The following is a 16,045-nucleotide window of genomic DNA, read 5'->3' on the forward strand; positions in this document are numbered from 1 at the left end:
CCTTTCTTTTTTTTTTATGTCAACTATGTCTGCCTTTTTACTATCTTTCCCCATGTCATTCCGTCCTTCCTTTTTTAATTTGCTCCTTAAGTCAGCTCCTGCTGCCTAGCTTCCCCAGAATCTCTGGATGTTTAGTCGTTTATGAGAGAAGGTGGAGAACAGCAGGTGCAAGGACTGCACAAAACACCAGAGAAGTGATCCAAATTGGAGTGGGCAGTAAATTGTGTGGACATCTGCGCACTGCATGGTGTGGAGCTGAGCGCAGGGCAGGGTGGATGCATATCTCTGCCTGGATGTACTGCTGACAGGGCACAGAAACAGCCGTGGAGGCGAGCCAGGCAAGCAGCAGAGGGAGAAAGTCTGGGAATTGGGACCTGACACACTCTGAGTCTCCATCTTTATATCTGATGTTTCAAATGCTGTGGATGTTTTCTTTCACATTGCAGAAAGGGCAAAAGGGGAGTGCAGGGAAATATAAAGTGATATCATAGAAGATAAAAGCTGTCTTACCAAAGTATGTGAGAGTTGTGCAAATTTTTAAAAATGTATAGAGAAGAGTCTCAACATAGCCGTTATATAAACGCTCAGGTTTCAGTCCTGGTCCTGAATCTCTCCTCAGCCCCACAGGATGCCTCTCCAAACTGGTCTGATTGAACAGATTATAAAGCTCCCCTTCTTCCCTCTAATTAGCAGTAGTGTGCCGTGGTCTGGAGTAGGTCTGGGCCCTCCACTCTTTCAGGAGATTATGATCCCCTGCCATGGCGGTGTGTCTGGTCATAAATTCATTAATGACCTGGCTAACTTTTTCCAATTCTGTTGGTTCCAGTCACCCAAGAGAATTTGAGTCTGAATTTCGCTTCCATGTAGCACAAAGATCTTTGATTAGATTTCTTGTTTTTCGAAAGATTTCTGAGCACCAAACTGTTATAATAATGCTTCTGCTTTTCTTTTTGTGCAATTCAACTGTTCAGAAGTATACAGAACATATTGGATTTGATTGATCATGGCTGTTACCATAATCATAGTTTTACTCTCATTTTCATCAGCACAAGCATGACTGTAATCATTCTAATTTCTCCGGTGATTGTCAACATTATTATTAGCAACATTTTCATCTTCCTCACCTTCTTTGTCTCTGTAATCCTTGTCCTCCTTCAGTAATACTGTTGCCATCTCCTTCACCGCTATTGCTATTTGCCCTGCACACACACAAACCCACACAGGCCTCCTTTATGGTTGTGACCCTATATACAAAGTCAGTCTTTTCTGTAATTGCTAGTTTGGATTTAAAGCTTCATGATTAATACAAAGCTGCCTGATCCATTTGGCCCCTATAAAAAAAAGCTTGGCAAATTTCATATGTCTGTGTCCGTCATAGGACAACATGCTTTACACTGCACACACCATACAGCTGGTGACCCAACATGCTTCCCATTCAAATAAATCTAAGAGCTGGGAGTGCTTGTATATACATTGGACAAGATGTTGCCCTCACAATTCATTTCACACTTCGTTAGGAAGTGAAATTGTTGGCTGAATATACAGTATGGAAGAGAAGATCAATATATTATGGCCAGGTATTAGTGGTGCAATCAATACATGCACTGAGGTTCAACAAACTGTGAAAACACAATTACAAAAAACACGATACGAAGGTGCACTGTTCTGCATCATAAGCAGATTTTGAACACTATTGTACAGAGATGTGAATGTCTTCCAACACACACACACACACACATGCATGCAGTTGCCTTGGAAATGAAGAACACACAGAAATTCACACACTCCTCGTTGTTCGTCTTCTTCACTCGCCCAGTGATTTGAATGGAGTAAATCAACATTGTGTTTGGGTAAGAGATTGATGGCCGGTCTCAGTGGTTTGGCCACCCATTCTATCTAGAACAGCAGGTCAGTCTGCCAGTTAAGGATCCGACCTCTATTGTGGTCATCTGACATATCTATTCATCATCACACAGTCTGTACCCTGCTGCTGCCATCTCAAGGCACAGATTTCATTGTGTGGCACTTTGTGTTCAGCAAATGTGAGAAAAAAAAAAGCTGCATGGTGAATATTTAGCACGTAGCATTTTTACTATGGTATCTCTCCTTTTTCATAACTTTGAATGCATTAGGTCATTGTTTTAGCTAATTTGGGTTGTGCCAATGTCAAGATTGGATTTGTTTTGATTAACCTTTGATGCAGTGACTTAGGACCTTTATTTATTATATCAGGTTGATGTGACTTTTAATTGTGTGTAGGTGGTTTGCCATTAAAAAGGGGATGGGATACGAATCAATAGATCAGTTTCCTCACTGCTGATTTTCAAGGATTTATAAAATTCAACTCTAGGAAGGTCAGAGAGAGAGAGCGAGCATGTGACAGAGCCATAATCACCTGTATCATTCAGCATAGCCATGACGGAGAGAGTGGCAGCAGAAAGTGTCAGGTTACATATCTCATGTCTCACACATAGAGAACATGTAATCGAATCGCTGACATGGATCACATGATCCACAATGAGCGGACACTGGCCTTAAAATGTCACCACAGAATAGCTTGTAGCTTGTTCCATCATCAGGGAACCACCGACAAAATATTTCTGGTTTGTTATTGACTTGAATTTGACTCAGGCACTGATGTGTAACCTGTGTAGGTCAATGTGTTACAGAGTGACATGTGCCCTTTGAGGCTAATTGAAGACACGGCATGCAGCTGCATTTTCAACCATGATTAAGGTTTCACGGTGCATGAAGGGAAGTTCACCAGAACGAGCGCTTCAGTTGAAGGTAGTATACTTTTATCCCAGTGGGTACGTCTGAAGGTTTAGCAGACATCTGTAGGGTAAAGCCGTAATCTGACAAGAACAACATGGGGGAGTCATCTGCATAGCGGGGACATGAGAAGCCATAACGGTGCATAACTGGACTCAAGGAGATGGCATATTGAAAAAGTGAGGCTCCCTGTGAGGGTAAGGATGTTTGTCCTTGTTTTGACAAAGAATCAGTACCCAGAGAGCTCAGGACCTGAGCCTCTTTGTAAGCAGGTGGACAGAGTAGGAAGTAGTAGGGAAAACAAAATAAACAAAGACAGAATCCTCTTTCTGGTTTTCCTCAAGTAGGCACACTCCAATGATAAAGGAAGAAACTGTCAATTGTCACTCTGAAAGAGAATTAATTTTGTGGCACACATTGCCCAGATTTAATCTTCTAGTTGGGTTATTGAACTTGTGGCACTGCCATGTCCAAATCAGGAGATTTACTCCTGGAAGAACATGACTGTTGGGAAACTGCCAGGATTTCTACTCTTTTCACCAAACTGTACTGTTTGGATTACAAACAGTAATCCATGGGTTTAGACAGATGCATTAAAAAGATAAGGATGAATAGTTCTTTCATGAAAACTCAGGTAGGCTTCCCTTTACCTGAAATTGCTCTGACATGAAATACCTGGTCGCTGAGTCTATTGCCCACAGGTCTGGTCTTGTACCAGAGTCAACTTTGTGAAACCTTCATTTTCTATTGTTTGAGTTTGACCTGATTCTTATTTCATGGGTTGTTCTTTCCCTTGGTTGATTCCTATGAGTTGGTGATTTCCTGACAAGGCAGAGTTTCAGTTTCTCACAGGCTGTCAGGAGCTCTGTGTTTTTTAAATGTCTGTGAGACAAATGTAAGCAGAGGAAGATGTTCCCTGACTTTTCAGTGTTATCTGAGGAGCATTGTTTTCTGCAGTGTTATCTCTCTGTCATTAATGGGTCTTCAGTGATTCTTGCCTGATAGCTGCTGCAGATAGACTGTTAGGCAACCCGATAGACCAAAGCTTTCCTAGATACTGTCGATCTAGACTGGGCTGGTTTTCCACGTCCCTTCCCCTCAGTGATTGGTAAATCCCTTTGAGTGGCAGTTTGACAGACACAACTCTGCTTCATTATGAAATGGAAGAAAACAGCAAAAAGGGAGGAGTGACTGATTCAAAAAGCCTTAAATGTTGCATGGTGAACTTTCTTTGACCACCCCCTCAATCAAAAAGTAGACCGTGAGACATTGTATTCTTCTTTTATTGCTTTCTTAACATCAGAGAAGACAAACAACTGTGCAAGTGCCTGCCTGTGTGCAAGAGTGACCTAAACAATTCTCACCTCTTGTTGACAAGTTAATGACAAGTCATTTCCCTGGTGAGCATATGAACTTATAGCGCCTCCATTCTCTGCAAGATATAACAGCCAAAGGTAGCCTGTCCTCCCTAAAGGCATCCGGTTAACTCTACAGCTTCCTTCCTTTAATTCACTATAACTGATTAATGTTTGGGGTATTGTTGAGGAAAAGCTGAAGGGGGCAACGTAAGGGCTGATAAAGGAGTTGAAAGCAGCAATGGCGATTGGAGTGGTAGAAGTAAGTTGGACTCCTGCTGTCTCTTTGGGGAGAGTCGTACGAGCTCTGTCCCAACTCTAGTGTGAGGAGAGGCTCAGCCAGATGTCTTCAAAGCACCGCTCTGTTATGGATGAACTCCTTTGTACTGCTATTATACATTCAACACACCATACCTGAAGACAGCTCCCATCTTTCAGACTGCAAGTAAAGGCTACACCCAGCAGAGAAAGCTGTGAGTCAATCAGAGATTCTCTACATAATTGCTGGGGCACAAGGCTCTTTGTTTGGCTTACAACTCAAGAGCTGCAGATATAGCACCTGATCAAACGCTTGTTTTCTTATGTTTCACTATTGTGTATAAATCACTGACGTCTGACTTGTACCACCATAAGGATCGTCATCTGCTTGCCAACTGACAAATGGATCAATAAAATCATATAGCACAATGTAATCTCAAAAGAGAGCAAATCTGTGTTTAGTTGTGGTTTTCTACCGGATTGCAGGAGTGGCTGAGGTTTATACCTGAATGTAGGGCGCAATGTTGGAAAAAAAAAAATACTAAGTATGGGACTGTGAGAAAGGAAGTATGTCAGTAGAGCTGAGAGCCTCTAATGGTGTATAGATTGGTGAGAGAGATGCTGAGCTCCCTTTGCACGGTTGAGGATTGGTACTGCTCTGATATCTAATATAGAGGTCTCCAAGCAATATGTGATACTTCAGGTGTAGGTGTTTGATGATTTGATGATCATCTGTCGCTGATTTTATAGAAATACACAACTTTTGTTGTTGTGTTTTTAACACTGTAGAAGTCATATAATTTGGCCTTCTGGTTTTTAACAGTGTTTGCAAGCTGCCCTCTGTGCCAGTGGCCAGTAACATTGTTTTAGTGTAAAACAGGTGAATTCACAGTGTGAAAAACCTGAACGTTTCAACTAACAGGTTGGATTAGGTACAGGGCTGTTGCATTACCAATAAATAGGCATCTCACTGGAAGATGAACATGATAGCCATTGCACAACAGAGGGGGGCATAAAATCCCTGAGTTTGTTTTGAAGATGTACATTAAAAAGATGGAAAACTGGTCGAGAAACAGTCAAAATTAGGAAAAGAAGAAAACGGCATGCTTAATAATTTACCCAGATAGTTTCCTCTCTCTTTCTCTCTCTCTCTGCTTCTCTCTCTCCCTGTTATTTGCAAGGTCAGTGGGTGCAGAAGGTTGGGCTTTAGTTGTTCTGCCGTCGTCACTTTCTCCCCGGAGCTGCAGGCTGCGACAAAGAGCCGGCTCACATGAGATCCGCCGGCAGCACTCAGACGTGGGCCGGCCCGCCGAGCAGCAGTTTTAAGTGTGTGTGTCTGTGTGTGTGAGGATCGGCTGGAGGAATAGAGACCGCCCGGTTTGTGTGGAAGCTCCGAAACGTGCGCAAGCCCCACAAATATAAAAGGAGGAGACGCACTTCCAGTCCGAGCCTGTTCATTTTTCCAGCTGACGTGGGAAGCGGGAGCTCAGGCTGAAGTGCCGGCTGGGCATCTCTCTGCGTGCCGGCCAGGAGAAGAGAGGAGAGCGGCTGGGATTGTAAAACCATCCATGTTATTTAGCCTCTCTCCGACCCCCCCGCCAGACTCCGGCTTGCTCCTCTGTGGACGGACTGTACACTCAGAGCGATGACTGGACTGAATTATCCACCGGCTCTCTGTCATTTCTCCGGCGAAGGCAGCCCCACCACCAGCAGCACCTCCGCCCCCAGTCCTTAGAATAAAGCTGCCGTGAAACGAGCCGGCGCCGCCACCGTTGTCTAACAGCTGGGATTTACACTTTGCCATGTCTTGAGACGCGCAGGGGGGGGGAAGCTACACAGAAGATGGCAGTGAGTATAAATAGCCTCGGCTGAAAGGATCTGATGTTGCACCCCGGCTACTTTTAGCTCGTCTCCCGGGGCAGCTTCCCATCCACCGAGCCGGTGACTTTAATTTTGACCGCAGATCGGGTATTGGCAGCAGGCTCTGTCTGGTCACAGCTGGACTGGGTGTCATCCGCCGTGGGGCTCTGATACAGGGCGTTTCTGTCACCGCTGTTGTCGTGTGCGTGTGCGTTCGTGTGTTTGTGTGTGTAGGTGGGTGGGTGAGGGGGTGTCAGGTCCCTCCTAGGACTTTTTGGGTGAGCATGACATCATTTGAGTAGCCCATGAATGACTCTGCAAATTGAGGAGAGGGGCAACGTGTAGTTTGCAAATGTTTCCAAGCCTGAATAATGTGTCACTCCCAATCCAAGGTGGCCGTTCACACGGATTACAGCCGGGCCGCGCAGTCAGATGTAAGCACTGAACTGTCACGCGTTCACCAAATGGCTCTTGGAGTGCGCTCCATGGGCGCAAAGACTGGGCGTATGCGATGATGCCCCACAGCAGCCATCCGGAGATCGACGGGTAGAGTTGTGAGGGCAGGTCTTTGGCATGAATTAACCCCCCCTCCCCAGCATCCACCCGGCGGCGGGGTGGGGATCGGTGCAGCTGTCAATTTGCATGTATTTTGTTGGCCAAATCCAGCCTGCGCTTCGGTTAATCCCATAGCGGATCAGCTTTACCGCTCCAGGCTGCCGTCTTCCAGCGCCTTCCTCCCTCTCCCTCTCTCTCTTTCTCTCATTCACACACTTTAAATGATTGCATTATATTAATCTCAGTCGTGTGACCTTCGTGTACCGATGTGGATACCAGATGCTGTTTGGAGGCAGCACAAATCGGGATAACACTTAACACTTAAAAAGCAAACAAAAAGAAAAAAAAAAACACACACATTGATGACAGCGATCCGAAACGCGATAGCAGCTCGGACACTCCGCTTCCTACTTTGGAGAGGAAAACACCCACCCATTTCCTGAATCCGGGTGTTTTTCCTTTGGTGTTATAATGGGTGGCAAAGCCGCGATGACGGGCTGGTTCACGTACGTCAGGGACGTCAGGGAGTAGAGATCCAAGCCGTTTGATGAGCACGTCGGTAAGATTAAGATTCCTGATGTGACATGTTCAGAAATATCACCTCTTACACACAACCGACCCCAGACGTGGTGCTGCAAACACACGTTGTTAGACCATTAGTAGTGCTAATGTGTGTGTGTGTGTGTGTGTGTGTGTGTCCTGCCCCTCAGTTGTAAACCATCAGAGGCTCCTGGAGTTTTTATGTCAATAACACAGCAGTTGTTCAAAATGATCCCAGCTGAATAGGGCAGTTTATGTGGTATCACTGTCTAGACTGAGGGGTAACACTCCTACACTCTGGCATGGGCATGAGTCAGTCAAATAATGGGCCACTGAAATTTAACTCTCCCTCTGGACACACTGGAGGTCCCAACAGATCTGTGGCAGTGCAGCATGTTACCACTGTGTTTTAATAACATCATTTTAACTGTGTAATGGCAACTCACCATCACGTCATGGCACCTGTTGGCATTTCACAGAGATGGTGGTGTATGTCTCAACAGTGCATCAGCAGTCTGTGTACTTAGTCTCAGAGATGCTGAGTCACGTTGCTTTGCCCGTCTTAGGTGTTGTCCTTTGACATCAGCAGCCAGTGCCTTCACAGGTGTGATCTAATTCAAAAAAAGATTATTTTCATGAAAGTTATTGCTGTGAATTTCACATTTTTGCCTCTTGAATTCGCCATAAGAGACAGAACAACTGGAAGTCCTCACGGTCCAAACCTGTAATCAGCAATCTTCATAATTAATTTATTTTCCAGAGAAGCTCATAATGCAGATTGTGCAGGAAGGAGTCGTTAATTTTTCTTTGCCCTGAGAGAAATTTTGCCGCTCCTTGCTTTTCATTAACTTTTAAAAGAGGTGTGAGACACCATGATAATGTGGTCCCATGGAGAAAAGACTGATAGCTCTACAAGAGAAGGCCCGGGTCAGGTTAAGATTTAAGGAGATTTGTAAACAACATAAATGTTTTTCATTAGCTGTAAGCTAGTCAGCGAGGCAGTGAATGGGGCTCTCCTCCGTAACACCCGGTTTCGTGCCCATGGTGCTGAGCGGACGTAGCAATAGGTGGTGGGATATTATTCTGACACATCCAGCCACACAGGCTCAGCCTCCCATTGTGTGTCAAGTTTTGAACAAAGACACACTCACGCACATTTACCAATACAGAGGAATGCAAAAGGAATGAGATTAATGGTGAGTCTGCATAGACTCAGAGCAGTAGCTGTATCATGAAAGACCAGAGAACACATCCAAGGGAGACAGTGAATACAAAATTCAGAGCAGAAAGGAAGTGCCTGTGGGACAGGAAGTGCTTTGTGGTTGGCTGTCTAAAACCACAACACTGGTATGACTAATCTAAGTCTACACACTTCCCTAAATTCTCTTTTTGTTTTCCACTTTTCCTTCCTCCTTTCCTCCCTTATTGTTCACTCTGTCCAATGTTTATATTTATCTTTCAAGTCCTTGTTCAGTGTACCACTGTTCTCTTTGTATGCTCCTGTGTCCTGTCCTCCAGCTTATCCTTTCTCTCCAATCCTTTGTCATTGCAGGATTACAGGGAGGATGGCATGGACCTGGGGAGCGATGCATCCAGTCGCTCCAGCTCAGAGTCCAACTCCAACAAGGTTACACCTTGTTCCCCTTCTCTTGACCTCGCCACTTTGGAGGACTACAAATCCTCCCCGTCTCTGGACCTGGTCACCTTAGAGGACTATGAGGAGGATGAGGACTACCAAGAGTATAAGAAGAAGGTGATAGAGGAGTGGGAGAGTGAGTACGGAGAGGACTACACCTCTCCTCCGCCTCCTGGTCAGGAGGAGGGTCGAGAAGGCGTTGTGGGGGTTGGCAGCCTTGCCAAAGGCTACAGGAAGACAGTGAACAGTCGCAGCCTCGCCGAAGAATTCCAGGATGTGAAGACCATCCCTCCCCTCCTGGCCACCAGTGGACACACTGCCACCTCAGTTGCAGCTGTCCCAGAGGAACTGAAACAGAATGGAAATCTGATTTTACCCCGGAGCAACCAGCTCCACTCCCCCGGTACACCGCAGGGGGGAACAGGGACTCCCAAGCCCAGCCACCGCAGCTCCAGTAAAGGCAGAGGGAGCCGTGTCAGTGGAGGGGGTGGTAGTGGAGAAGGCGGAGGAGGAGGAAGTGGAGGGACTGGAGTACGGATGGGAGGATATAGAGAGGATGAGGGTGTCGAGGAAGAACCTTTACCCACCATGGACTGGGCGGCCCTGGAGAGGCATCTGGCTGGGCTGCAGTGCAAAGAGCAGGAGAACCAGAACCTCAACCAAAACCAGAACCACAACATGGGCAAGACCAACTACACCTCAGTGAGTGTGCAAGGATTTTACATTTTATTTCTATGTTTTCCTGTGGGTATTTTAAGATTTCCTACAATCTGGTGTTGTGTTATAATCCAGCATTTACCCATGCCAGATGGACCCTCGAAACATGGGTTAGGTTAGCTGCAATAAGAAAGAGGGATTAGTCTGCTAATGTAGCGCTAAGCTATGTAGTCAGGCTATCAACCTGACGATTACAGGAGTCTGGGATTCACAGCTGGAGGGAAATGGAGGCTACAGAGGTCAGCAAGGAAGCAGGCATTCAACATGTGTTAATGCGGATTGAAATAGACAGACGGGAAGTACACTTGCTCAGAGACAATCTTGAAGTCCAACAGTTGAAAAAAAAAAAAAAAAATCATCAAATACACATTTTGATTCCCTGAGTTGCCGAAATGTCAAATGTCAGAATAGTTGTATAATGACAGTCGACAGAGCATTTACGGTAAAGTTTATTTTTAGTTGACCTACAAAGAAACCAGGGTAACCAGATTTGTAAAAATCTGTGTTGTTTACCATATGGGGCTTCTACCAGAAGAGGTCAGTGTTGCATTGACTTTCCAGAGAGCTGCAGGCCTCTAATGCCACACTAGCACCCCTAGTACAATATCATGGTTCACTTGCAATCTCATGATATCACTCAGTTTAAATCAGAATCAGAGCCAGTTTCATTTTTTATGCTTAGTCAGTTGCTCCAAAAGAATGAAGATTTAAAAATGTTTGGAAGAAGCAGCAGAGCATTGTTTACAAAAGCTACAGTTTCAGTGCAGACAAAATATTTGGCTCTAATGTCACTGAGTCAAACTAAGTCGGGGTAAATGTTGTGCTTGCGAGAGGCTGAAGTTCCCTTTTAGAATGCAAAAACCAAGACCTTTTCCTCAGTGCACCCAGACAATGGCTGCAGCCACTGCTATTGTGAGTGTGTTGTGTGTGCTCTGTGTGTTTGATTGTCTGTCCTGGAGGCCTCCTCTGTCTCCCTGAAGCATGTGAGGAGTGCACCAGAAGAAGTGTGGGATGAAAGGAAAGGAAAGATGGAGAAATGGGCATGAAGATACCTTTAGGGCCAGGCAGTTCAGGGCCACGTGGCTCATGCTTGTGTCAATGTTTATTACCTGCTGTCCACCTTAAATGGTAGGTCACCCCCTGGTTTGCTTTAGTCTCTGCTCTCTGCCTTTCGCTCTCTCTCTCCCCCTTTCCCTTTTCTTCCCCTCAGGCAGTGAGATGTGATATAATTGACCAGTGTGGAATAAAATCTCATAAAAGAGAACCTCTGTCTCCACATGCAGCCACAATCTTCTGCATGCACACACATACTCATTGCTCACATGTGTGTACATGAAGGTAGACCAAGCCTGGGGTGGTAGTTGGAGTAGCCCAGCCTTGTTGATAGCGCCTCAGTTTCCAGCTGTGTCTGTTATTATAAGCGAAACCATCAGGAGAAATGGACCTCAGAATTCGATGGTCAGGTAAAGATAAGAAATTGGAATTAGCCTTGTAATCCCACCTGAGCAGAGAGCAGAAGAGATAAACCAGAGAAGGTAGACACCAACTTGGGCAAGCCCGCTCTTGAAAACAAGTGCTGTTGCCAGAGCTGTGGATGAATGAATAGCCCTCGTATGGATCATATCAGGAGAATCAGTCCCCGCATCATGGAAAAAGTTATTTGACTTTTCATTGTGTTTAGTATCTCTGACCTTCTGCATATTGTAAGAGAGGACAAATGGTGCCCTGTTAATACAAGCATAAAGGCAGCCGAGTGGCAATTTAGGATAATCCCATTAGACACTCTGTGTGTCTGTCTATGTCTCGCGGCATCTGGATTTCTTAATTCTCAAATTTGCAGGATTTAGCAGACACCCTGGAGGAAAGAGAGGGCCGGTGCTTTTAAGATGTTGTTAAATATTTAGACATCCTCTCAGGCGGGACCCGCCAGTGAGTGTGCGTGTGTGCATGTATGGAGGGGTCTGTCTGTCTGGGATGTTGCCGGGGTCCGGTGGGACAGAGATATTCATGCTTCAGTAGAGCTTCAAAAGCATCTGTGCTTTCAGAAAGATGGGACATGGAGAAACTCAAAGTTAATAATGTGTTGCGGTCACTGAGTGCCTGGAGACCATACTTTTCTCCTATCTGAAAATATAAAGAAAGGTTTGGGCAAGTCAAATCAGTGTTCACCAGACACTGACTCTCAGTGCATGAGCGAAGACCAACAGTCTTCTGTTTGTCCTATTCACATCTGAATGGTAATATCTCCTTTGGACTCTGGTAGACAGCGGTATGCAGGTTTTTGAAAGGTTTTGAAAAGAGCGATTGGCTCCATTTATTCCATTAAATAGTTCAAAACAGACTTCAGAGAAGTATTGATTTTTAATCTCTGCCCGTGGGCTCAGGAGATACGTAGGATAAATTAAGCTTTGGCTTCTTTCTCCTATTTGTTGTTTTATCCCCAGCCACGTTTTGTATTAATGAATGAGTTGTGTTATTACAGGTGTGTTTAATCAGAGTGTGGTTTCAGGCTGCTGTAATCTTAGCATCTGCCTGGAGGCTGAGGGTGTGGGGTCAGGAGAATTCATGAGGATGGGGGTCATACTTGCGCTTAATTTGTTTCTAATAAACTCAGGAGGCACGTGGCAGTGAAGGGCCCACAGGGACCTCAAGTACACCAGGGGCAAATCTACTCTGACCCTCCATTTAGCCGCACGCCCTAGAAAGGTAAACAATAATATTGTTTTTCTGAGCCAGGGTGGAGGTGAAAGCCAGAGATGGGCCTGTCTACAAAAATAATGCCGTCTGGACTGGAAAGTTCACCTCTGTGGTTATGTGCATACTGCAAAAGCCTTAAATCAGTGCCCACAGGCTGCAACTTTTTCACTTTCAGAGCAAACACAACCTGAAAAACTCTTTCTATATAAAAATTTCCCATAGGCAAATTGTGGTTACAAAATCAGGAGCTGTGTTGAGACCTGCAGTATCATTCCTGCTTTAATAGAACAGGGAGGATCTCTATCTCTTGCCCTCTCTTTCTTTCCTTTTTCGTTCTATCTATTTATCAATTTCTCTATAATGACATACTCCCACTGAACATATTTAAATTATTATTATTATACAAGCACATCTATTGGGTTCATTTATGGGTTTCTGACATGTTTGTGGCTACAGTCTAAAGAATAACCGTGCTGCTCCTGAAAGACCCACTGACATCTGAGATCCATCTCACAAAACATTCAGTTGAGTTGCTTTGTGGAAAGCGTAGAATCAATAGAAGTGTACTATTTTTTTATGTGCATTGGTCTGACATATTAGTGGAGATGGCATATGATACAGAGTTTAAGTTCCCTGTGAAACTACAAATAATCAAAAGTTCAACTATTAAGAAGTTCTTCCGAAAGTATTATCTGCGGATGTGTTTCCACCAGTGAGAGGAAGTAACATGTCGGTGAACATCTACCTAATATGAAGGTTCTGCTTAAGCACACCGTATAAACAGTAAAAGGAAAACTGGCTAAAACAAAGTGTGGAGCACACTCCCCTAGAAAAGCACTCAAGGGCTGTGGAAAACAGAGAAAGAGGCATAACGACACAGAGAGGTTAGAGATAAGTGCAGAGAGCAGTTTCCTCTCTGTGCTCTGTGATTATGTCCAAGTCCTGTCATTGAACTGTGCTCGCCACCCTCCACTAACAACCTAACCACTACCTCGCAGTACTCAGACGGTGCCACGTAGAGGGCAGGAGAAGGAAGAAATTACAGGGTCTGAATGCTGTTATAGTGGCTATAAATAGGCACAAAGAATGAATGCAAAGCAGTTACACCAGAGTTAAGCGCTGAATGGGACAAGACAGAACAGGAAGCATTGTAAAAGGGAGATAGCTGAAGAGACAGAGAAGAAAAAGAACCTGTGGAGCAGAAGCAGGAGGAAGGTAAGAAGAGGAATGTGAGGTCATAGTATGTTTTGAATAAAGAGGCTGGCAAGTGGGAAGGGTGGGAGGCTGCAGGAGAAGAAGTGTATAGGGGTAGGAAGTGGGAGGAGGCTTTGGAGAGGGGGGCAGATCTTGAACCAGGTGTGGGGAGCGCCTGCTGAGGCTTTGGTGCATATATGTGCCAATACCAGTTGAAACACACCCGGCCCTCCGCATGCTAAAGCTCATACACACACCTAACACACTCACTACTGACTGCACTGTCTCAGAGTTGAGTTCTACCTCTTTTTAGTCCGCACACACACATACGCACACACACATGCGCACATTCACCTCACTAAATCAAAGGATATCTTTTTGTTCTCATGGTATCCTGACAGTCTGCCAGTCTTGGTAGATTCCTTTTTCTCCTTTTTTTTTTTTTTTTTAATCAGTGGAGTATTTTTCATCTCAGCTTAACCTTGGAGTCCTCACAGCAAGTTGGGCACTTAACTCAGGTAAAGCCGAATACAACCTGAGAATGAATATGAATGTGAAATATGATCTCTCTGTCCACATTGTCTGAAACTTTTTATCTTTTTACGTTAAATGTGCATGTGATGTGGATGTGGTTAAAACTTCGGACAGCTCAGCTTCATTTAGTTGTTTAGCAAAAGGCTCAAAATGTAATTTCGGCCCAGGGCAGTGCATTCCTCTGCTGTGACATGTGTTCCTGAATTTGTGTGTAAAAGAAAGGCTAACTTTGTGAAGAAAGTAGAGCCAGCTGTGCGTCTGTCCATTCACCCCAGTCTCCTCTGAACTACCTTCAGTGGGGCTCTTTAACAAAGAGCAGGCTCATGCTGACAGAACTCTGACCGTATGTTGATTGCTGCTTGGTCATCCACTATTGAAAAGAAAATAATGGAATATTTACTGCATTTGCTTCCTCAAAAAAAAAAAAAAAAAATCTTTTGCGGTCCACCTGTTTTGAAAGTTCCCTTTCTTTTGGTGGAGCAAACAAAGTTTGGGTGACGCACAAAGCTGAGTTCATAAGAACTAGTAACAATAAAGCCCAGGTGATTGAGAACTTTGGAAACCTCTAGGTTTCTGTTAAAATGGGGACTCTGTACACAGCCTAAAAATGTGTGACTGGGCACTGAAATTTATATTCACCTGCGTGGAGGGAATGGGGAGATTGTAAAATCAAAAAAGTGATGCATAGGTCTGATCAAAAGGCACAGCTGACACTAAAGCCTTGCTGTGGTCTTGTGCTGTCAAGCTTTCTTGTGGAACTAAAGGAAAGTATATGCAAAACATCAGAGCAAATTACCATAAATGGGTAAAGTCAGTGACTCACAGGACAGAAAAGTGAGTCAAACTGCTCACTGTTGCCTTTTCAAAACGCTCATTGGGCCAAATGCGCCCGGCTGTTGACTGTCAGCTCGGTATGTCAGGATTTAGAGAAGTGAAGTGTTTGCTGTTTTTATTCATTAATTAATCTAGCATTGGCTCCTTTACTTTCAGTTGATAAGAGTCAGCTCAGTAACTCAGGGAGATGATCCACGATACCGTGTTTTATCTGGATGCACCTGTACACGTGTAAAATCAAAACATCTCTTACATACATTGACCTGTTGGCTCGTGGATATAGTAAAAAAGGGTTCAAGAAATTTTTATGGCCTATTACGTTCATCACATCCTCAACGGGAGTGGTACCGTCTGAACTGCTGCTTGATAACCTTCCCTTGCCTGAGCTGATAATAGAACAAAAATACACAAAGACTATCAGTGTAGATATTTACTTGGGATTTCACCTAAACCAGTGGGTTTGATGATCCAGACTGTCACCCATGGAAGCCACTGTAAACCACATTGAGGCACTGTTGTGATTGGTGATGAAATGGTAATGTTTTAAGTGGAAACACATAACCCACAGCTACAAACTCCTCCACTTTTTATCCGAGTCATCATCCTGATAGGCACACACAAACGCCCTCCAGCACACCCCTCCTCTGATTCACCCAACTCTGATTCACCAATGTCTGAGTAAGGCCAGTAAGTCGTCCTATAGGGCTTCTCCTTCTCTTCTCTCTTCCCAGACATCCCCTGTTCTTCGCCACCATTCGCAGTCCTGTTCCCTCGTAATTGCCTGTTTCCTTAAGCTGTCAGGATGCATTATAGCTCAATGTCCTCACATCGCCAGAATACAGCAGGAGATCATTTCTCCTCCTCCCTCTGCCTAGCTCCATTTCTCCACCCTATGAAAACTATCAAAGTGGGGGCACAGGCTGTGAGTGGCAGAGCGTGCTGTGGAGGAAATGGGGATTTATGTAGCAGTGAGGAGACAGCCTCTAATGTTATAACTTCATGTCAGTCCTCATACTGCAAAGTCACTACAGACAAGAGCCAAATGCACACATACAAACACATAGTCAAACACAGGCCAGCTTTGGAAGCAACG

The 16,045-nt window shown here is 44.7% G+C and overlaps 1 protein-coding gene across 5 annotated transcripts in view; it reads left to right on the plus strand.

Moving 5' to 3' along the window:
- schip1 (schwannomin interacting protein 1) overlaps window positions 1-16,045 on the plus strand; it is a 186,297-nt gene that overhangs the window by 144,922 nt on the left and 25,330 nt on the right. For 3 of the 5 annotated variants that reach the window (XM_029516759.1, XM_029516757.1, XM_029516758.1), the window contains one exon: window positions 8,893-9,678. In XM_029516759.1, coding sequence (XP_029372619.1) covers window positions 8,893-9,678 — 786 coding nt within the window. Of the gene's footprint in view, window positions 1-5,636; window positions 6,234-8,617; window positions 8,688-8,892; window positions 9,679-16,045 lie in introns of those variants that run through there. The other 2 variants (XM_029516760.1, XM_029516762.1) reach the window with 2 other exon arrangements.

This window comes from Echeneis naucrates, chromosome 13 (genome assembly GCF_900963305.1).
Source record: "Echeneis naucrates chromosome 13, fEcheNa1.1, whole genome shotgun sequence".
NCBI classification, from domain to species: Eukaryota; Metazoa; Chordata; class Actinopteri; order Carangiformes; family Echeneidae; genus Echeneis; species Echeneis naucrates.